Raw genomic sequence first — 25,172 nt, forward strand, 5'->3', positions numbered from 1 at the left:
CACAGAAGGTTAGTATATGTGCACTGAAGGAAAAATGGAGTAGACCTGGAGCTAGGGCTAAGCCGGGGAGGGAAGGCCAAAAGATGATGTACAAGCTCCAGTTAGTCGTCATTAGCTTCTAAACCTAAAATTCATTTGTTTGACTTTTTTTGAGATTTGTCCTATTTCCTGAGCATGTTCAGTATGACTTGCCAGTTCTCAGAAGTGTGAATGTCAAGAATTCCACTTTTGTTTTAAAAGAGGGAGGGAGGGAGGGAGGGTGGGTAACTAAGAAGAAAGAGGGATATGCAGTGACTTAGAGAAAGAACTTCTGATTACGGAGAACCTTTGGGTTAAGATCTTTAACTGTGGACAGGCTGTTTGAAATAAAGTTAAAAAAAAAAAATCCCAAACTGGTCTTATCAATTAATATCTCTGAGAAAATATCCTAGACTCATGGAATTTATTTTCTATGGTAGGGGAAAATACTCAAACGTAAATAAATGAATATACAATTACAAGTGTTACAAAATGCTATAAAGAAAAATAAAGTAGGGGCTCCTGGGTGGCTCAGTCATTATGAATCTGCCTTTGGCTCAGGTCATGATCCCAGGGTCCTGGGATGGAGCCCTGCTTTGTGCTCCTTGCTCAGTGGGAAGCCTGTTTCTCCCTCTCCCACTCCCCCTGCTTGTGTTCCCTCTCTCGCTGTGTGTCTCCCTCTGTCAAATAAATAAAATCTTAAAAAGAAAAATAAAGCAAAAAAAAAAAAAAAAAAGCAGGGATGGAATGGGTGGAGTTCTATCTTAGGAGATGATTTAGTATTATATATTAGATTTTTCTACACACAGTACATTTGGCTCTTGAACATTGTGTGGTTGGGGGCACTGACCCCTTATGCAGTTAATAATCAATGTATAACTGTTACTTCCCTAAAACTTCACTATTCATGGCTTAGAGTTGACTGGAAGCCTTACTGATAACATCAACAGTTGATTAATACATATTTTATATGTTATATGTACATAAACTGTATTTTTACAATAAACTACAGAAAATGCTATTGAGAAAATCATAAGGACGAGAAAATACATTTGCAGTACTGTACCAGAAAAAAGCCACAAAGAAGTGGACCCGTACAGTTAGAATCTGTGTTGTTCAATGGTCAACTGCATGCAGTAAATATTATAATAAATATAACCACAAATATATCTTTGATATACAAGTGGAAAAGATTCATGTTGTTCCATGATAAACCAAACTTCAGATATTTATATAAATCATACGGAGCTTAAATATAAACCAATGAAACTTACCCTGTAGAAAGCACTGGTCAAAGGGAGCAATGCTGCAGCAATGTTATATTCTTCTAAACTTGAACAATCCTTAAAACAAAGAGAAATGAGCATAATTAGGACATTAACCAGAAATCACAAATATATGGACACAAAAATCTAGGACATACTGTTTACTGTCTTACGGGGTTTTCACTTTTATTCCAAATTGTCACCAAGTCTTACTTAAGTAACTTTGAAAAACAAAACAAAACAAAACTGTCCTTGAGGCACATTATTTTAGAAAAGAGATGAAAATACATTTGAGATAGACTTTTTAAAATTTTTATGTAAATTCCAATGAGCTAACATACAGTGCAATATTAATTTCAGATGTGCAATATGGTGACTCACCACTTCCATACAATACCCAGTGCTCATCACAGCAAGTGCCCTCCTTAATCCCCATCACCTATTTCACCTATCTCCTCACCCACCTCCCCTCTGGGAACCATTCGTTTGTTCTCTAAAGTTAAATAAGAGTCTGTTTCTTGGTTTCCCTCCTTCTTTGTCTTTTCCCTTTGTTTGGTTGCTTGTTTTATTTCGTCAATTCCCCATGAATGAAATCACATGGTATTTGTTTATCTCTGACTTATTTCACTTAGCATAATATTGTCTTGCCCCATCCATGTTATTCCTAATGGCAAGATTTCATTTCCTTTTTATGGCTAAGTAATATTCCAATGCATGTGCACATGCATGTAGACACAGACACAGATACACACACCCCACTATCAGCCAATGGACATTTGGGTTCCTTCCATAATTTGGTTATAAATAATGCTGCAATAAACATCGGGTACATGTATTCCTTTGAATTAGTATTTTTATATCCTTTGGATAAATACCTAAGTAGTGCAATTGCTAGGTCACAGGGTAGCTCTATTTTTAACTTTCTGAAGAACCTCCATACTCTCTTCTGGAGTGACTGCATCAGTTTGCATTCCCACAAACAGCGCGAGTGGGTTCTCCTTTCTCCACATCCTTGCTAACACCTGTTTTGAGATTTATATGTTAGCCCTTCTGACTGGTGTGAGGTAGTTTTGATTTGCATTTCCCTGATGATGAGTGATGTTGATCATCTGTTCTTGTGGCTGTTGGGCACTTGTATGTCTTCTCTGGGGAAATCTCTGTTTATGTCTTTTGACCATTTTTAAATTGATTTATTCATTTTTTAGGGGTTGAGTTTGACAAGTTCTTTGTATATTTTGGGTACTTACCCTTTATCAGATATGCATTTGCAAATATCTTCTCCCATTCTGAAGTTTGCCTTTTAGTTTTGTTGATTGTTTCCTTCACTCTGCAGAAGTGTTTTATTTTGATGAAGTCCCTCCCAATAGTTTATGTTTGCTTTTGTTTCCCTTGCCTCTGTAGACATAACTAGTAAGAAGTTGCTACAACCGACATCAAAAAGGTAGCTGCCTCTGCTGTCCTCTACGATTTTTATGGTTTCAAGTCTCACATTTAGGTCTTTAATCCATTTTGAACTTATTTTTGTGTATGGTATAAGAAAATCGTCCAGTTTCATTCTTTTGCATGTAGCTGTCCAGCTGTTCCAACACTATTTGTTGAAGAGACTATCTTTTCCCCATTGGATATTCTTTCCTGTTTTGTGGAAGATTGACCATATATAGTTGCGGGCTCATTTCTGGGTTTTCTATTCTGTTCTATTGATCTAGGTGGCTATTTTTGTACCAGTGCCATACTGTCTTGATGACTACAGCTTTGTAATATAGCTTGAAGTTAGAAATCATGATGCTTTGCTTTGCTTTTCTTCTTCTTCAAGGTTGCTTTGGCTATTTGGGGTCTTTTGTGGTTCCATACAAATTTTAGGATTGTTTACTCTAGCTCTGTGAAAAATGCTGATGGTATTTTACAGGGACTGCAATTAAGTATGTAGATTGCTTTGAGTAGCATAAACATTTTAACAATATTTGTTCTTCTAATCCATGAGCATGGAAAGTCTTTCCATTTCTTTGTGTTCTCTTCAATTTGTTTCATCTGTGCTCTATAGTTTTCAGAGTACATATCTTTCACCTCTTTTGTTAGGTTTATTTCTAAGTATCTTATTGCTTTCGGTACAATTGTAAATGAGACTGATTCCTTAATTTCTTTTTCTGCTGCTTCATCCTTGGTTTATAGAAATACAACTGATATCTTTACGTTGATTTTGTATCCTGTGGCTTTACTGAATTTGTGTATCAGATCTAGCAGTTTTTGGTGAAGTCTTTTAGGTTTTCTAAATAGAGTATCATATCATCTGCAACTCATGACAGTTTTACTTCTTCCTTATCAGGTGAGCAGCTACCTTTACTTTCCTGTTTTATAAAATTGTATTAAAAGCTGTGTAATTTATATTTTAAAAAAATTTTGGAAGGGATTTCAGTATATTTATTATATTTCACTGCCTCTAAGATACACATTTTTTTTCATACTTTAACTTCTCCAAGACTTGAATCTCTCTTGTAACTAACTGGAAATGTTTTTTCTGTTTTAGTGTTGAATACAAAGGGTATTTTGTTATTGATCAGGCAAAAGAGATGTTATTTATGCCAAAATTCATTGGGTGAAATGTTGGGGAATGGAACAGTCAGAAGAGCTCAGTGGGAATGTAAAATGGTGCAGCTGCTAGGAAAACAGTATGGCAGTTTCTCAAAAATTGAAAAACAGAATTACCATATGTTCCAACAGTTCTACTTCTGGGTATATATCCAAAACAACAGTAAATTGAACAGATATTTGTACATTTATGTTCACAGAGGTATTATTCACAATAGCAAGAGGTGAAAGTAACCCAATACTTAGCTCTGCAAGGAAGACTCCTTGGTTTTCCAAGGAAACATATCTAAAGGTTTCCATAGGAATCCAAGGGGAGTGTACTCAAACTTGCACAAACACTAGTTTTACAGAGTATTGATAGCTATTATTTGTGGGCAGCTGGGAGTTGGGAAAATGCTGGGTAAACAAAATTAAATGAAGTGCCCTTGCTTGTTTTTTAATTTTTAAAAAAATACTTTATTTATTTATTTGAGAGAGAAAAAGAGAAAAGGCATGAGCAGGTTCCCCACTGAGCAAGAAGCCTGATGCGGGACTTGATCCCAGGAACCTGGGATCATGACTTGGTCCAAAGGCAGACACTTAACCAACTGAGTCACCCAGGTACCCTCTTGTTTTGTTTTGTTTTTTCTTTTCTTTTTTTTTTTTAAACTGTAGGACTTTTCAGGGTTTTTAAACTGTGACTGTATGGAGACAAGTTGGTCGGCAGCATCTCCAAACTGAATTTGAATAAGAACATTTTTTAAGAAAGTAGTTAAAAATATATTTTGGAAAAACGATGATTCAATATCATCAAAAATCCGAGAGAATTCCAAACAAAGGATCACCTTAAAACTTGTTATGGACTTTTACTTTTATTTTTTTTTAATTGAAGTATAACTAATGTATAATATCCTATCACTTTCAGGGGAATCAGAGTGATTCAATATTTTTCTGTATTACCAAATGGTTCCCATGATAAGGCTAGTTAGTGTCACCAAATAAGTTATTACAACATTGACTAAATTCCCCATGCCGTATATTATATCCCCATGACTTATTTTATAACTGGATGTTGCTACCTCTTAATCTCCTTTACCTATTTTGCCTACAACCCAACCACTCTCCCTTCTGGTAAGCAACAATGTGTTTCTTGTATCTGAGTCTATTTCTGTTTTGTTTGTTCATTTATATTGTTTTTTAGATTCTACACATAAGTGAACTCATACAAAATTTGTCTTTCTCTGCCTGATTTATTTCATTTAGCATAATATGCTCTAGGTCCATCCTTGCTGTCACAAATGGCAAGACCTCAGTCTTTTCTCTCTCACACACACACCACATCTTTGTTCATCTACAGAAGGACACTTAGGCTGCTTCCATCTCCTGGCGATTGTAAATAATGTATCAACAGAGGAGTGCATTTATCTCTTCAGATTGGTGTTTTCTCCTTCTTTGGATAAATGCCCAGCAGCAGAACGCCTGGCTCATATGGTAGTTCTACTTTTAATTTTTTTAGGAACTTCCATACTGTTTTCCATAATGGTTGCATTTCCCAACAACAAGAGGGTTTCCTCTTCTCTATATCCCTACCAACACTTGTTCTCAGACATTTTTCTTGACTTCTGTTAATTTCATATTTGACAGACACTTTTGTTGAACAATTAAAAGATGCTAGATAAAATGTTTAAAAAATTTTAATGCAAAGCAATAAACTGGCAAGGACCTAATGAATACTCAGACCAAAATGTAAGTTAAGTGGAACCTGGAGTGGTAAACAGAGCACTGAAGTAAAATTTTACCTCAGAAGCAGCTTGTGAGCAAAGTAAATCTGAATATTAATTTTGAACAACCAAAGGACTCAAGGGACAGGAAACAAAGCCCAGTGCTTGCTAAAGGTAGGAAGTCCATTAGGAGAGCTACCATAAACCTCGAACCCCTACAGCCACCTAGAACACCAGATAAGAAGGCTGGGGTATAAAAAAGATAATTACACAAGGAAACTCATAAATATGTGGGTAAATCTGAACACACAGTGATATAAAACAATGATAATTATGTCTTTTGGTATTAAAGAAAATTAATAATACAAGTAACATATACAACCACAGTAGCACAGAAATTGTGAGGTGGTAATCTAGAACTGGATATTGATAAATTAAGTGAGCATTTAAAGTTTTCTGTATTATTACCAAAGGAATATAGAATGGGTTATAACTTCTAATCTAAAGGAGAAAAAAAAATGGAGAGGAAAACAAACACAAAACTTATAACCCAAAGGAAAGCCAGAAAGAGGAAAAGAAACTCCCAAGGAGAAACAATCAGAAAATAACAAAATAACATGGTAAAAATAAATAAAATTGTGATAGCCAAAATAAACTAAATATTCTGGCTAAAAAAGCAAAGATTGTCATTGAATAAAAAGCTACAGTCTAAATATTTGTTGTTTGAAAAAGATGTACCAAGCAAATACCAAAAGGAGTTGAGATAGCTATATTAACAATCATACAAAATAAACTTTAGGAAAAAGGCATTACAAGAAATAAAAAGAAGCATTACGTAAAATAGCTCAACTTATCAGAAAGATGTAACAATTTTAAATGTGTATACACTTAATTAACACAGCCTTCATCTAAAAACACATAAAACAAAAACTGACATATAAAAATAAAAATTCACAATTACATTGAGAGATTTTAATATACCATTGCCAGTACTTAACATCTCAAGCAAGTAGAAAAATCAGTACCAAAGATTTTTTAAGAAGTCAGAGCTAATGGGTATACACTGAATACTATATACAGGGGGGAGGAGCAAGATGGCAGAGGAGTAGGAGACCTAATCTGGTCCCAGGAATTTAGCTAGATAGTTATCAAACCATTCTGAACATCTACAAACTCAACAGGAGATTGAAGAAAAGAATAGCAGCAATTCTATGAACATAGAAGTGACCACTTGGGCACTGGGTGGCTCAGTGGTTTAAGCCTCTGCCTTCAGCTCAGGTCACGATCTCAGGGTCCTGGGATAAAGCCCCGCGACGGGCTCTCTGCTCAGCGGGGAGCCTGTCCCCCCACCTCCACCCTCTGCCTGCCTCTGCCTGCTTGTGATCTATGTCTGTCAAGTAAATAAATAAAGTCTTAAAAAAAAATGACCACTTTCTGGAAGGTAGGATGTGTGGAGAAGTGAATCTGAGGCAATATATCAGAAGATAGACCACAGTGGGGAGGGAGCCTCTGTTAGCTGGCTCCCAGCAAGTGACAGAGCAGCAGAGTACAAGATCAAAACTTTTAGAAGTCTGCTCTTATGAGGGATGTCACTCCAGTGGCTAAGGGGGAGGAGGGAATGAGGTGGAATTGTCGCTGGCACAGTGTGGTCTCAGGACCCTCGGGGTCACAGAAAGACCAGGCGTGCCTGAGTTTAGTGGAGCTCCCAGGTATCAGAGTGGGGAAGCTGGCTGCAAAGACAGAGATGAGGAGTGGGCTGTCAGATTGGGGTTGCCATAAACTGTGATCTGCAGTACAGTTGGGCTACTACTCTTTGAGCAGGGACCCAACAAGCCACTGATCCAGGGAGATGCCCCCCTTTCCTCCACTGAGAGGAGTGGTGCAGGCTGCAGGATTCTGCTGGGTTTGGAAACTCCAACTGAGGTTGTGTGCCAGAGATAGAAACACTTGGTTATAGGCTGGGTGAGCATGGAGTGAGGCCAGAGACCAGGGAGACAAAAGTGACTGCTTTTCTCTGAGGACACACTGAGGAGTGGGGCCCCAAATTCTTGGTTTCTCTGGGGCCAGAGGTTGGGAGACCACCATCTTCATTTTCATCCTCTAAAACTGTGTGGAAAGCCTTCATAGAACAAAAGCAGTTGAGAACAAACCAGAGTGGATTACTTAGCCTGGCCCCTGGCAAGGGAGGTGCAATTCCAACTCAGGCAAAGACATTTAAGAATCACAGCAATGGTTCCTCCCCCAGGGAGGATCAATGAGAAATGCAAAACTCCAGCGCTAGGGGAATACACACATAGAATTCATGGCTTTTTGTCCCCCATGATTTGTTAGTCTTTCTAAGTTAATTTTTAAAATTTTCTTAATTTTTTTCTTTTCTATTTTTTTCTGAATTTTTCTTCATTCCTTTTTCAACCAACACCACATATGCCCAATTCTTTTTTAAAAATCTTTTTTAATTTTCATTTTTACACTCATATTCAATCACTTTATTGTATTTAATCTTATTTTTTTGTATATATATAAGTTTTTCTTTTTTTAAATTTTGGGATACACTTACCTCTTTTTTTTTTTAGACCAAGATTTTTAATTTAAGACATGTGGGTGATGCAATTACATTTGCTGAATAACATTACTTAAACAATCAGATGTAGTAGGCTTCTTCTTATACTTACTTCTAACAGACCAAAATATACCCTGAATCTAGTGTATGTTTTTGTTCTAGTTTCCCACCTGATCACATTCACTTTTCTTTTCTTTTTTTCATTTATTTTCTTTCTTTTTTCAACCAACTTCTTTTTTTTTTTTAAGTTTTATTTATTTATTTGACAGAGAGAGATCACAAGTAGGCAGAGAGAGAGGAAGGGAAGCAGGCTCCCTGCTGAGCAGAGAGCCCAATGCGGGACTTGATCCCAGGACCCTGAGATCATGACCTGAGCCGAAGGCAGTGGCTTAACCCACTGAGCCACCCAGGCACCTTTCAACCAACTTCTTATCAATTCTTTTTTAAAATCATTTTTAATTTTCATCTTTATAGTCCTATTCCATCCCTTTATTGTATTTACCCTTATTTTTGTAAATATGTTTCTGTTTCTTTAAAATTTTGGGAGACAGTTTCTTCTAATAGACCAAAATACACCCAAAATTTAGTGTATGGCTCTGTTCTATTCACCAGTCTAGTCATATTTTTTTTCCCAGTTTTGGGTCTCTTCTGATTTGTTTAGTGTATATTTCTCTGGGGTCGTTGTTACTCTTTTAGTATTTGGTTCTATCATTCATCTATTCTTCTCTGGACAAAATGACAAAATGCAAAAACTTACCTCAAAAAAAAAAAAAAAAAAAGAACAAGAGGCAGTACCAATTGTCAGTGACCTAGTCAATACAAACATTAGTAAGATGTCAGAACTAGAGTTTAGAATGATGAATTTAAAGATACTAGGGGAGCTTGATAAAAGCATAGAAGATACTAGAGAATCCCTTTCTAAAATCTAACGAAGTCAAAATAAAAAAGGCTATTAGTGAGGTGTAATAAAAAAATGGAGGCTCTAACTGCTAGGATAAATGAGGCAGAAGAGAGAATTAGTGATACAGAAGACCAAACAATGGAGAATAAAGAATCTGAGAAAAAGAGAGAAAAATCATGAGGGTAGAATTCGAGAGATAAGTGATATCATAAGATAAAACAGTATTAGGATAATTGGGATCCCAGAAGAAGAAAGAGAGGGAGGGGCAGACGGTAAAATGGAGCAAATTATAGCAGAGAAGTTCCCTAATTTAGGGAAGGAAATAGGCATCAAAAAACAGGAGGCACAGGGAACCCCCCCAAATCAATAAAAACAGGTCAACACCCAATCATCTAATAGCAAAACTCACAAGCCTCAGAGACAAAAAGAAAATCCTGACAGCAGCTTGTGACAAGAGGTCTGTAACCTACAGTGGTAGAAACATTAGATTGGCAGCAGATCTATACAGAGACCTAGCAGGCCAGAAAGGACTGCCATGATATATTCAGAGCATTAAATGAGAAAAATATGAAGCCAAGAATACTATATAGCTAGCTAGGCTGCTGTTGAAAATAGAAGGAAAGATAAAAAGTTTTCAAGACAAACAAAAACTAAAAGAATTCACAAACACCAAGCCAGCCCTACAGGAAATATTGAAATATTTGAATATTTGAATATCTGAAATATTGAAATACTGTCCTCTAAGCAAAGAGAGAGCCTAAAAGTAACAGACCAGAAAGAAACAGAGACAATGTACAGTAACAGTCACCTTATAGACAATACAAAGGCACTAGCTTATTATCTTTCAATAGTTACCCTGAATGTAAATGGGCTAAATGCCCCAATCAAAAAACACAGGGTATCAGACTGGATAAAAAATAAGACCCATCGATATGCTGTGTGCAGGAGACTCATTTTAGAACCAAAGACACATCCAGATTTAAAGTGAGGGGGTGGAAAACCATTTGCCATGCTAATGGAAATCAAAAGAAAGCCGGGTTGGCAATCCTTATATAAAACAAATTAGATTTTAAATGAAAGACTATAATAAGAGATGAGGAAGGATACTATTTCATACTTAAAGAGTCTATTCAATATGAAGATCTAATAGTTTAAATTATCTATGCCCCTAACACAGGAGCAGCCAATTATATAAACCAATTAGAAACAAAATCAAAAAAACATATCAACAGTAATACAATAATAGTAGGGGACTTTAACAACCCCCTCACTGAAATGGACGGATCATCTAAGCAAAAGATCAACAAGAAAATAAAGGTTTTAAATAACACACCGGACCAGATGGACTTTATGGATATATTCAGAACATTCCATTCCAAAGCAACAGAGTACACATTCTTCTCTAGTACACATGGAACATTCTCTAGAATAGATCACCTCCTGGTTCACAAATCGGGTCTCAACTGGTACCAAAAGACTGGGATCATTCCCTGCAAATTTTTGGACCACAATGCTTTCAAACTAGCACTCAATCACAAGAGGAAATACATGGAGGCTAAAGAGCATCCTAGTAAAGAATGAATGGGTCAACCAGGAAATTAAAGAAGAATTTTAAAAAATGCATGGAAACAAAAATAAATACACAACTGTTCACCTAACACCCCCATCCACCCTCCCTCTAAAACCTTCAGTTTGTTCCTCAGAGTCCCAGACGTACTGCATGGAGTGAGCACTGGCTGTGGTGCATAAACAATCTTGGAACACCGAAAAACAAATTTTTAAAAAACCACAACTGTTCAAAATTACTCAGCAAAGGTAGTACTAAGAGGAAAGTATATAGCACTACAAGTCTTAAGAAACAAGAAAGGTCTGAAATACACAACTTAACCCTATACCTACAGGAGCTGGAGAAAGAATAGCAAAGAAAGCCTAAACCTAGCAGAAGAAGAGAAATCATAAAGATCAGAGCAGAAATCAATGAAATAGAAACAAAAAGAATAGTAGAACAGATCAACAAAACTAGGAGATGGTTCTTTGAAAGAATTATTAAGATTGATCAACCCCTGGCCAGACATATCAAAAAGAATAGAGAAAGGACCCAAATTAATAAAATCGTGAATGAAAGAGGAGAGATCACAACCAATACCAAAGAAATACAAACAATTATAAGAACATATTATGAGCAACTATACACAACAAATTTGACAATCTGGAAGAAATGGATGCATTCCTAGAGACAAATAAACTACCAAAACCAAAACAGGAAGAAAAAGAAAACCTGAGCAGACCCATAACCAGTAAGGAGATTGAAGCAGTCATCAAAAGTCTCCCAACAAACAAGAACTCAAGGTCAGACGGCTTCCCAGAGGAATTCTACCAAACACTCTTTTTCCTACCCAACATTTAAAGAAGAATTTATACCTATTCTCCTGAAACTTTTCAAAAAAATAGAAATGGAAGGTAAACTTCCAAACTCATTTTATGAGGCCAGCAGTACCTTGATCCCAGAACCAGAGAAAGACCCCATCAAAAAGGAGAATTACAGACCAACATGCTTGATGAACATGGATGCAAAAATTCTCACCAACATACTATCCAATAGGATCCAACAGTACATTAAAATGATTACTCCTCGGGCACCTGGGTGGCTCAGTGGGTTAAGCCGCTGCCTTCGGCTCAGGTCATGATCTCAGGGTCTTGGGATTGAGTCCCGCATCGGGCTCTCTGCTCAGCAGTGAGCCTGCTTCCTCCTCTCTCTCTCTCTCTGCCTGCCTCTCTGCCTACTTGTGATCTCTCTGTGTCAAATAAATAAATAAAATCTTTAAAAAAAAAAAAACCTGATTAAAAAGGATTACTCCTCACGACCAAGTGGGATTTGTTCCTGGGTTGCAGGGGGTGTTTCAACATTCGCAAATCAATCAATGTGATAAAATATGTTAATAAAAGAAAGAACAAGAACCATATGATACTCTCAATAGATGCAGAAAAACATTTGACAAAGTACAGCATCCTTTTTGATCAAAACTCTTCATAATGTAGGGATACAGGGTACATACCTCACTATCATAAAAGCTATCTATGAAAAACCCACAGTGAATATCATTTTCCATGGGAAGAAACTGAGAGCTTTCCCCTGAGGTCAGGAACAAGGCAGGGATATCCACTATCGCCACTGCTATTCAACATAGTACTAGAATTCCTAGATGTAGCAATCAGACAACAAAAAGAAATAAAAGGCATCCAAGTTGGCAAAGAAGTCATCAATCTCACTCTTTAGCAGATGATACGATACTTTATGTGGAAAACCCAAAGACCCCACCCCAAGACTGCTATAACCCATATAGGAATTCAGTAGTGTCAGGATATAAAATTAATGCACAGAAATCAGTTGCATTTCTATATACCAAGAACAAAACAGAACAAAGTAAAATTAAGGAGTCAATCCCATTTACAACTGCACCCAAAACCATAAGATACCTAGGAATAAACCTAACCAAAAAGGCAAAGAATCTGTACTCAGAAAACTATAAAGTACTCATGAAAGAAACTGAGGAAGAAACAAAGAAATGGAAAAACGTTCCATGCTCACGGATTGGAAAAACAAATAGTGTGAAAATGTCTATGCTACCTAGAACAGTCTACACATTTAATGCAATCCCTATCAAAATACCATCAACTTTTTTCAAAGAAATGAACAAATAATCCTAAAATTTATATGGAACTAGAAAAGACCCTGAATAGCTAAAGGAATGTTGAAAAACAAAACCAAAGCTGGTGGCATCACAATTCCAAACTTCACACTCTATTATTACAAAGCTGTAATCATCAAGACAGTATGGTACTGGCACAAAAACAGACACATAGATCAATGGAACAGAATAGAGTCCAGAAATGGACCCTCAACTCTATAGTCAACTAATTTTTGACAAAGCAGGAAGGAATGTTCAATGGAAAAGACAGTCTCTTCAACAAATGATGTTGGGAAAATTGGATAGCCACATGCAGAAGAATGAAAGTAGACCATTTCCTTACACCACACACAAAAATAGACTCAAAATGGATGAAAGACCTAAATGTGAGAAAGGAATCCATCAAAATCCTTGAAGAGAACCTAGGCAACAACCTCTTCAGTCTCAGCTATAGCAGCTTCTTCCTAGACACATTGCCAACGGCAAGGGAAGCAAGGGCAAAAATGAACTACTGGGACTTCATTAAGAGAAAAAGCTTTTGCACAGCAAAGGAAATAGTCAATAAAACTACAAAGACAACTGAGAGAATAGGAGAAAATACTGGCAAATGACATATCAGATAAAGGGCTAGTATCCAAAATCTATGAGGAACTTATCAAACTCAACAACCAAAGAATAAATAATCCAATCAAGAAATGGGCAGAAGGGGGCGCCTGGATGGCTCAGTGGGTTAAAGCCTCTGCCTTAGGCTCAGGTTGTGGTCTCAGGGTCCTGGGATTGAGCCCCACATAGGGCTCTCTGCTCAGCGGGGAGCCTAGTTTCTCCTCTCTCCCTGCCCGCCTCTCTGACTACTTGTAATAAAATCTTAAAAAAAAAAAAAAAAAAAAAGAAAGAAATCGGCAGAAGACATGAACAGAAATTTGTGCAGATACCCAAATGGTCAAAATACATATGAGAAAGTGCTCAACATCATTCAGCATCAGGGAAATACAGATCATTAACAAGTCAGGAAACGACAGATGTTGGCAAGGATGAGGAGAAAGGGGAACCCTCCTCCACTGTCGGTGGGAATGCAAGCTGGTGCAACCACTCTGGAAAACAGTATGGAGGTTCCTCAAAAAGTTGAAAATAGATCTACCCTACGACCCAGCAATTGCTCTACTGGGTATTTACCCCAAAGATACAAACATAGTCATCCGAAGGGGCACATGCACACCAATGTTTATAGCAGCAATGTCCATAATAGCCAAATGATGGAAAGAGCCTAGATATCCATCAACAGACAAAGGGATGAAGAAGATGTGGTGTGTGTGTATGTGTCTATATATATATAGTGGAATATTATGCAGCCATAAAAAATTAGAAATCTTGCCATTTGCAATGATGTGGATGGAACTAGAGGGTATTATGCCTGGGGAAATAAGTCAATCAGAGAAAGGCAATTATATGATCTCACTGATACAAGGAACTTGAGAAGTCAGACAGAGGATCATAGGAAAGGGAGGGAAAAATGAAATAGGATGAAACCAGAAAGGGAGACAAACCATTAGAGACTCTTTTTTTTTTTTTTAGTATATGTGCTGCCGAAGCGAGCACCCATTAGAGACTCTTAATCTCAGGAAACAAACAGGGTTGCCGGACTAGAGAGGGGTGGCAGGAGTTGGGTGGCTGGGTGATGGACACTGGGGAGGGTATGTGCTATGGTGAGCACTGTGAATTGTGTAAGACTGGTGAATCACAGACCTGCAACCCTGAAACAAATAATACATTATATGTTAATTAAAAAAAAGAATACTATATACAAAAACCTACTTGGATCTATTTATACTCTAAACCTGCACCTGTAACTGTTCAGATGCATTCAGAAAACCTGACTTTATACTAGGCCAACAAGTAAGTCTCAGGAAATTTCAAAAGATTAATAGATATGGTCATCAGACCACAACACAATAAAGTTAATAATCACTAATGTAAGTAAGATACTTAAAATTGTACCTAGCACAAAGCAAAAACTCAATGTATTGTGTTTTTTATTATCACAGAGGTTAGGAAATACTTAGCATAGCATACTACATTGCAATTACCTATTTATTTTTCTGTCTCCTTACTAAACTATTAGCTCTTTGATGGTACTTTTAAGCAGTGAAAAAGAAGCATTATCAATGTTTATGGAAAGCTGATGAATGATTTATCCCTTTTCCAGACTTTTACAAAGCAGAAATATTTGTAGAAACAAATTATCTTGCTAAGCCTTAGATTTCCAGAATGAGTGTTGACAGTAGTTCGCAGGATATTCCTTTGAAAACAATTTTCATTCATTCAACAAGTATTATCTTAATGAACTCAGGCAACTATCCCAAGAATGAAAACATATGACAAATAAGAACACATTTTACAGGACTAAGATAAACCTGTGGCTGAATGGAACACATCCTTGAAATACGAGGGACAACCATATTCATCCAGGAAGTGCCTTTGGAAACGACTGCTGAAGTCAGATTATGGGTTGGACAGATCTTAACTTAGATCAAGTGATCTTTGGTTTTAAATTCAGGAACATGAATTTTAGATACAAAAAGAGTGACTAATAGAACTATTTCAGTAATGTGTTTCAGTCATACTAGTAGAAAAGGGTGTGTATTAGAAGGAGAGGAAGAAAAGGAGGGGGGGAGAGAAGCAAGGAGGAGAGGGGGAAAGGGGGAGAGAGAAGGGGAGAAGGAAGAAAAGAGTAAGGGAGGGAGGGAAAGGGGAAGGAGGAAGAATATGAATCAATTAGAACTCACTTCAAAGACAATGATATAATCAACTGAGAGATGATTTTGAAGGCAGTGACTCCATTACCTTGGAGTCACATTTAGGTTTTTATTTTAAGATATAGTCAAGCTGGGAAAACTAGGTATCTACATGCGGAAGAATGAAACTGTACCCCTTACTTATACTACACACAAAAATCAACTCAAAATGGATAAAAGACTTGAATGTAAGACCTGAAACTGTAAAACTCCTAGGAGAAAATGTAAGTGATATTGATCTTGGTAATAATTTTTTGGATTTGTTATCAAAAGCAAAGATAACAAAAGCAAAAACAAACTAGTAGACTACATAAAAAGCTCTGCACAGCAAAGGAGACCATCAATAAAATGAAAAGGTGACCTATGCAATGGGAGAAAATGTATGCAAATCCCATATAGATAAGATGTTATTTTCCAAGCTATTTAAGGAATCCACAAAATGCAATAGCAAAACAAATGGACAAAAACAATAAAAACCCCTAAATAACCCAATTTTAAAAATGCGTAAAGGAACAGAACAGACATTTTTCTAAAGAAGACACACCAATGGCCAATGGCTACATGAGAAGGTATTCAACATCATTAATCATCAGGGAGAAGCTTATCAAAGCCACAATGAAATATCACTTCATACCTATTAGAATGGCTATTATCAAAAGACAAGCAATTACAGGTGCTGGTGAGTACGTGGAATATACTGCTGGTGGGAAAGTAAACTAGTATAGTGACAATGGAAAACAAAAGGGAGGTTCCTCAAGAAATTAAAAATATAAGTACCATATGATCCAGCAATCCTACTTCTGAGTATATATTCAAAGGAAAGGAAATCCTTATCTTGTGGCGATATCTGTATTTCCATGTTCACTGCAGCATTATTCACAATAACCAAGGTATGGAAACAACCTAAGTTCCATCAATGGATGACTAGGTAAAGAAAATGCGGTATACATTTACAATGGAATATTGTTTAGCTTTAAAAAGAAGGAGGGGCGCCCGGGTAGTTCAGTGGGTTAAAGCCTCTGCCTTCAGGGTCCTGGGATCAAGCCCCACATCGGACTCTCCTCGGCGGGGAGCCTGCTTCCTCCTCTCTCTGTGCCTGCCTCTCTGTCTACTTGTGATCTCTGTCTGTCAAATAAATAAACAAATAAATAAATAAATAAAAATATCACACCTTTTTCCTTTATGTTATCACCCACTGTATGTTCTCTCTCACTTCATGGATTTTATAAAATAATCCCAGAACAAGTAAAAAGTGTAAATCATCTTTTTCTTCTTTTATCCTCACTCCCTTGCTTAGAACACCGCTATGCACAAGAATGTCATCCCCTGTGTCCTAGCACATCTGAGTTTCTTTAACAGAAATGCCTTGCATGTTTGTGAAGACTGTCATGAGGCCCAAGGCAATAAAATTCAACAGACTTGAGCTGTAATCTTCTCCTAAGGAAATGGTTGGGATGCCAAGATGCCTTTTGACTTTGATTTCACAGCAGGGCTTCATTTGTAATGATGCTGTCCAAACTTTAAATGACAACAGCTGTGATATGAAGCCCCACACACTCATTTATAAAAATTTCCCACAAATTAAAAAAAATTAAACAATGGGGATTTTCAATCCATGACCAATTAGCAGGGAACAGGCAATCATAAAACATTTAGGAGCTATTTATTATCGTACAAAATGTTTACACATTGTAGTAAATGTCTCAAACCTGAGCGCCAGTCAAATGCTGATTGCAAAATATAAATATAAAATTCTTTGCAAATCACATTAGAGACATTCTAAGTTAATTAGGTTGAAAAATGGAAAAATTTTAAAACAATAAGCCTAAAACTATTGACATAGCAATAGCATTCCAGAATAGTGCAGTTATCTATTGGGTGATCAGTCCATAAATACACATCCTGAAGTCCCCTGTGCTTTGGCCACATAATAGTAATGTAGTTGCAGACGTAACAGGCAATTTATAAACTTGCAAGGATTTGAATACTTATACATGTTTTATTCTGAAATTTGCTATGTAGTTTACCTTTAATTTTCCTGCTACAACTGAAGAGTGAGCCCTGCAATCTTAATTTCCCAATACCCACAGTTACTTCATACTTTAAACAGCATACCTTTGAACTGTTATGGCTCAGCATTCCTATTTCACAAAACTTTGGAATTTCTCAAAAATGAAATATTTAAATATTAAAGAAAAATGAGAAAGAAAGGCATAATGTCGGTTTTTTTTAAAATAAAGATTTTTATTTATTTTCTTGACAGAGACGCAGCGAGAGAGGGAATACAAGCAGGGGAGCAGCAGAGGGAAGAGGGAGAAGCAGGCTTCCTGCTGAGCAGGGAGCCTGATGCGGGGCTCGATCCCAAAACTCTGGGACCATGACCCCAGCCAAAGGAGATGCTTTACGTCTGAGCCACCAGGCACCTAAAAGGCATAAAGTCTTATAGAACTATTCTTTAGAGTTCAGATATAAACTCAGAAAAAAGTTTTTTTTTTTTTTTTTAAGATTTCATTTATTTATTTGACAGAGATCACAAGTAGGCAGAGAGGCAGGCAGAGAAAGAGGAGGAAGCAGGTTCCCCCACTGAGCAGAGAGCTCGCCACTGAGCAGAGAGGACCCCGGGTTCATGACCTGAGCCAAAGGCAGAGGCTTCAACCCACTGAGCCACCCAGGCGCCCCACTGAATTGTCCAAAATACTGAGAAATTTATTTATATTTTCTACACAGGGATACAAATTAAAGCTACCATAGCCAAAAATATTCTTTAGATCATATTACTCTCCTGTTCAAAAATCCCTGACCATGACAGAATAATGACCAAACTCTTGTGTCAGTCTTGTCAGCCCTCCATGGTGTGGACCTACCTCCAAAACCAACTGACCAAACTGGCCCTCGTACTACATGCCACAGCTCTAGCCAGTCTGCTTTATTTATCACCTATTTCACATCATAGTAATTCCTACCATATCTAATAGCCTTGTAATACCATCCATGCCTTGCTTTGTCATTTACACTCTTGCCCCTTGGCACCTACATATGATGTCCCCTTATGTTCCCGTACTTTCCAAATACAGTTCTAAGCACAAAATAAACAAAAGGACTCTTACTATAGTTTCATCCTCAGTTTATATTTTAAATTAATTTACACAACCATAGAGAATGTATCATAATTTTGAACACTATGGTTATTTAATAAGTACCATGACTCCTACTGCAATAGAAGGTTAGGCTAGACAAATAGTATCAATCTTTGTTATAGTTTTTGAGTGAATGTTCCAAGTCTGCTTCAATTTTATATGCCTGGAAATAAGAACACAGCACTTGGCTATAGTAATAATAGCTAACATGTAATGAATGCTTATAAAGTACCAGACATGTATTAAGTATGAATTTACATAAATTATTTCATTTAATTTTCACATCTCTACAAGATAGACTATAATTATGTCCATTTTGTTGATGAAGGAACTGAGGCTCTCAGAAGTCAGAAGGCTACAAATGGCAGAGCTAGAATTCAAACCCAGGTAATCTTACTCCAGGACTTGTACTTTAAACCTCTGTCCTCTTGTCTCTCAAATGCAATAAGGTATGATAATGGAATCTAAAAATGGAATCTGTGGAAATATATAATTCAGATTAAAGTAGAAATCTTCCAGTAATTATAAATAATATCCTCAAGAGAGTTTGAAACTATATTACATCTATAAAAAAGCAATTGAAAATTTAAAATGTACTTGCTAAAATTAAAATACAAAGGAAGGACTGGAAGATAATTTTTTTTCTCATGCTATCATTTTATTCCATCTCTATCTTCAGGAATTTGAAACAATTAAGAAACAGGGGATTAAGTTTCAAAAATAAACCCAACAGGAGTGCTACAAATAGAAAACCGAGAAAGTAGGTAGGAGAAAGTAAAATAAATAATGAAAAGAAAATAATGGCACTGGTGAGTGTCGAATATGATGAAAAAAAATATTCAGCAAAATGAGTAAAATGTGGTATAATGATACAAAGAAATACCACGTGAAAGTGAAAATGAATGAACTATAGGTATACCGACATCATGGTTGAGTCTACCAAACAGTTTTGATCCAAAGAATCAAGACAAAAAGAATATATCACCACTATCATCATTACCATCATCAAATTAGTCACTTCTGAAATATACCTTCTTCTTTTTTTTTTTTTTTAAGATTTTATTTATTTATTTGACAGAGAGATCACAAGTAGGCAGAGAGGCAGGCAGAGAGAGAGGAGGAAGCAGGCTTCCCGCTGAGCAGAGAGCCCGACGTGGGACTCGATCCCAGTACCCTGAGATCATGACCTGAGCCGAAGGCAGTGGCTTAACCCACTGAGCCACTCAGGCGCCCTGAAATATACCTTCTTGATTAACATTGGCTTCTACCTCTACTTATCCCATCAAATCGCATTATGGTAAACATGTGCCAATAGAATATAGGATGTCATGAAATCTACTATAGTGACGTCAAAGAATTGCTTAAATCAAATCATACTGACAAAGGAGAATCTAACAAAGTCAGATCAAGTTAAAAAAAGATAATGAGTTAGGATAATTTTATATGTGCATTAAAAGAAAACAATTTGATGTCAAAGTATTAAGGGAGTCCTTTGGGAAAAATAATAAAGGCTTTAAATATTTTTGCAAAATGATCTTTAGGAAAGTGCTTTATAGCCAAACACAAAGTAAGCCATCATACAATTTTGTTAGAAAAAATATTTTAAATATCTTTCCCTCACCCAAATAAAAATCAAATTTATACTTTGGTTCTAAAATAATCAACATATGTTAAAAATTGTAACCTAAATATTTTTTTTTAAAGATTATTTATTTATTTATTTGACAGAGAAAGATAACAAATAGGCAGAGAGAGAGAGAGGGAAGCAGGCTCCCCGCTGAGCAGAGAGCCCGATGCGGGACTCGATCCCAGGACCCTTAGATCATGACCTGAGCTGAAGGCAGCGGCTTAACCCACTGAGCCACCCAGGTGCCCCCTGTAACCTAAATATTTTTAAAATAAAATTTTATATATATTTTTAATACCCCATTTTATTTATAAAATATAAAACATTTTTTATAAATATAAAATATTATTTATTTTATTTAGTCCCTATTTTAGATGGATTTACTGGGGTGATAATGAAACTTAGTTCCACTCTATGGATCTAAATGATTCAGGAGTAATGGTTTCTGTCTTACCTCTGTTTAATTCTCCAGTCTGGTGTCTGTAGGAACCAGATGCAGTTATGTAACAAAGATGTGTTGTCCTTGCTAAAGCAGATTATCATAGCCTCCAGTATGCTACATGAAACCACTGATTTGGAAAAAGTTCTTTTCTATCCCCATCAGAGAGGACAATCTGAAACAGTCCGCATTTATGTGAAAGGGACAATGGTAAACAGGATTATCGTAAGCAGGATTATGTTAACTAAAACCCTTATCATTCAAATTCTATGTGAAGATTTTGGGACCATTTGAACATCACACAGAATATTACATTTGTTGAACTACATTGATGACATCATGCTAATCAGGCTGGATGAGAAAGAAGTGGCTATCATATTTGGAACTCTGGTAAGGCATATGTACCCAGAGGATGGGAGATAAGCCTTATGAAGGTTCTGGCATTCTGGGACATTTCATTCAAAGTATATGATAATTTGTTGCATCTTGTATCTCTCACCATGAGGAAGGAAGCACAACTTCTGGTAGGCCCCTTCAGATTATGGAGGCAGCAAATTCTACATCTGGGACTACTGTTCTAGCTCATACCACGTGATACATAAAGCTGCAGCTATGAATGGGGTTCAGAGCAATAAAGGGCTCTGTAGGAGATCCAGGAATCATAAGCCCTAACTTATGTACGTGTAATGCTTCTCATTACACGTACGGGCCCACTTGGAGAATTTGCATTTTCCATTGATATAAGCCCTAGGATCAGCAGATTACGAAAAGAGTCATCATTTTGGCAGAGAGAAGTGGATTGAGTTAAAAGATTTTTATGAAGTAAAAATCAAGATAACTTGATGTCAGGGATGAGGCTGAAGGTGTCAAGGATGACACAGGATTTTGTTTGTGTAACTGAATCAACAACAGTAAATTTGCCAAGACTGGGAACAATAAAAAGGGATCAGGTTTTTAGGACTGAGGAGTAGAGAAAACAGGTATCATAAGTTCAGTTTGTAACCAAAGTTGAGGTGTCTCTGAGATAATGAAAATGAGATATCAGGTAGTCAGTTGGATAACTGGGTGTAGAGCTCAGAGGCAAGGTTTGAGGGAGAGAAACAAGTTTGCAAGTTAAATTGTGGGTATGGAAGAGATCAACTTTTAAGAGGATATAGAATGAAACAAAAGAGGAATATGAAGCTTTACAAATTAAAAGCCAAGTGGAGAAGAATAAGCTTTCCAAGATGGAAAAGGAATGGCCAGAGAAGTAGGAGGATATGTAGGAAATGTTTTATCATGGAAGCCAACGAAAGAGAATGCTTCAAAAAGAAATTCTAAGTAATAAACGACTTCCTGTATCTTCAAAGTGAGGAAAAGCTGGTGGACTTCTCCATGAAGAGATAACGTTAATAATTTATATAGTTTACATAGTTTCAAGGTAGCTTTTATACTGTATTTTTTGTTTGCTTTCCTTTGTCCCTCCTTCCTCCAAAAGAGCATATTTTAAGTAATTTCCTTTGAGGGGAAAAAAAAAAAGTAAATTATAAAGCTGTCACACTTTCATGTATGTATGTAAATGTGGTTATAAAGAAAAACCAACAGTTATTTTAGTATTTTAAATCCGTAAGTTACCATTATGCTGCCTTTATAATATTAACAAAAGATAAAATACTTGCATAACTAATTATCAAAATAGAGATAATTTTCTACATGATCTACATTGTGAAAATAAAAAGATCAGAAAAACCTTACTTAGCTCTTAGTTTCAAGAAGAATATTCTGAAATGTGTAAGACAATTATAATTGCTCAGCGGTATGTATGAAAATCTTTTTGAAAGTCAAAAGCAGATTCCATACAATGAATGAAATACATGAAAGTGAGTCTCAATTAACCACATCTAACCTTACTTAAAGATAAATAGGCAAAGAATTGTCAACTCTGTGGTTATTATTATTTTTTTTCCAAAGCACGGATAAGACAGAAAGTAAAATGTGAAGTGTTACATAAGGTTAGGACAGTAACATGAAAGCAGCCCTGGGAATCCTAAGAAAACAATGTTCTGCACTTATTTCTTAATGACAACATAAAACTAGACTCTGACTAGAAGATCAACCCTCCTCCAGATTGGTTTTGGCCTTCTGAACCCCTACCCCCACTTTGACTGGCAAAGGTCACCAACAATAACCTCTTACTTGTTAACCAAATGGATTATGTTTAGACATTTAATTTAACCTCTATACCATTTGTTAAAATTAAACACATGCTTTTTTTTTTTTCTAAACGATTTCCCTTAAACACGACCACCACGACCAAAACACACGATTTTCGTTTCATTACAAAAGACGTCTGAAATACAGGTAAGTAAAAAGAAAGAAAAACATCTTTGTGATAAATCCCACAACCCTTAAACAACTAATGTTAACATTTGGTGTCTATACTTCATATTTTCCCTAATCACAAATTATATGTTTATTCATACAATTTAAGTTTTCTTTAAGTAGTGATTTTATTCTTAAACTAATTTCCTTCCTTGGCCTCCATGACTCTACTTTTTCCTTTTACATCTTTTCTTCTCTTATATCTATGATCCTTTCATCTCAATATCCTTTATAGGTTTTTATTATTCTGCCAACCCTCTAAATGTATTTCTCAGCTCTTTTTTCAACCTTGGATCTTCTCTCTTATAGTACCTACTTTTCACTGGCTATCTCGACCATTTCTTTTTCTTTTCTTTTCTTTTTTTTTTTTAAGATTTTATTTATTTGACAGAGAAAGAGACATCACAAGTAGGCAGAGCAGCAGGCAGGGAGAAAGGGGAAAGCAGGCTTCCCACTGAGCAGAGAGCCGGATGTGGGGCTGGATCCCAGGGCCCTGAGATCACGACCTGTGGCTTGACCATTTTGAAGGTATAAGGTGCCACTGAAATTTTTATTTCCAGCCTAGACAACCCTCTTCAGCTCCAGCTGACAATACAATACAAAATACAATATAAAAACCTCAAACTCAACATATCTTTTTTTTTTTTTTTTTTTTTTTTTTAAGATTTTATTTATTTGTCAGAGACAGAGGGAGAGAGAGTGCGCGAGCACAGGCAGACAGAGAGGCAGGCAGAGGCAGAGGGAGAAGCAGGCTCCCTGCCGAGCAAGGAGCCCGATGTGGGACTGTGGGACTCGATCCCAGGACCCTGGGATCATGACCTGAGCCGAAGGCAGCTGCTTAACCAACTGAGCCACCCAGGCGTCCCAAACTCAACATATCTTAAACAGAACTATCTCCTACCCTTTGCCCTCACCTTCAAACCTTATATTCTTCTATACTGTCTTGGTAAAAAGGACCAGTCTCTATTCAGCACCTAGCCAGAAACTGATGACATCATACTCTCACATTCAATCAGATACCAAGTAGATGCTTCCAACACAAACTTCCTTCCATCTATCCATCCAACATATCTTTAGTTGAACTAGGTGCATTGTGCTGGGGGTTGTGAATTAAACAGTTATATAATCATTGCGCTCTTGAAGCTGAATCAAATGAACACATTTGTCATATGTTCCCTCATCTTCATAGTCACTACCTTTATTTGGTCTTTCACCAAAACTTCCTTACTCTTCTTTACTTCTTTCGCCATAATTTCTTTACTCCTACCAATTTCTGAGTTTTGGGGGGAGTTCTGCTATAGAAATTAGCATGTTTTTCTGCTTTCTTCTCATGCTCCTAATTTAGCTTTCTCATGTCTGTTAAGTCACTGAACCACTTGTCCACTTATTTTCTGTCTTCCAGAATTTTTTTGCTAACATTTCTTTACCTGTATTGTCTTTGTGGATTTATGTTTATCTTTTAAAAAATCCCTCTACTATATTTTTTTTTCTACTATATATTTTTAAAGATTTTATTTATTTGACAGAGATCACAAGTAGGCAGAGAGGCAGGCAGATAGAGAGTGAGAGAAGGAAGCAGGCTCCCTGCTGAGCAGAGAGCCCGATGTGGGACTCGATCCCAGGACCCTGAGATCATGACCTGAGCCGAAGGTAGCGGCTTAACCCACTGAGCCACACAGGCGCCCCAAAATCCCTCTACTATTACTTCTAGTTGTGTTTTAGGAGGGGAGTGGAAGTAAATGGGTGGAGGTATGTGACCAGGAGCCCATCATCAGGACATTGTAGAACTGACAATTTCTGGAAGTTTCCTAGGCCATCACTGTTTGAATATTTTAGTATCTTTTCCTTCACATTTCCTAGCTACATGGTTTTCCAGCAAGATTTAAAACAGCTTCTTCTTCATTCCTTTTAGAACAATAATTAGTGTCTTATATAGTCCTATAATCACTGAGGAAATCAGAAATAATATTCAGTAAGGAGGCAAGTGTATTAGGGGAGTGTAGCAATCGTGGATAACTCTTTAGGCTCAATACTGTGTAAATATTAGTGACATACACCTTGGGCCTTAAATCTCAGGTGTAAACTGTTTTTTACTTT

The 25,172-nt window shown here is 36.7% G+C and overlaps 1 protein-coding gene across 1 annotated transcript in view; it reads right to left on the reverse strand.

The window, feature by feature from the left end:
• Positions 1 to 25,172, reverse strand: part of SBF2 (SET binding factor 2) — a 415,224-nt gene that overhangs the window by 48,054 nt on the left and 341,998 nt on the right. Inside the window, exon 17 of the mRNA XM_082682393.1 lies at positions 1,293 to 1,361. Within this exon, the coding sequence (XP_082538519.1) occupies positions 1,293 to 1,361 (69 nt within the window). The remainder of the gene's footprint in view (positions 1 to 1,292; positions 1,362 to 25,172) is intronic.

The sequence above is a fragment of the Mustela nivalis genome, assembly GCF_964662115.1.
Source record: "Mustela nivalis genome assembly, chromosome: 9".
In the NCBI taxonomy this organism is placed as follows: domain Eukaryota; kingdom Metazoa; phylum Chordata; class Mammalia; order Carnivora; family Mustelidae; genus Mustela; species Mustela nivalis.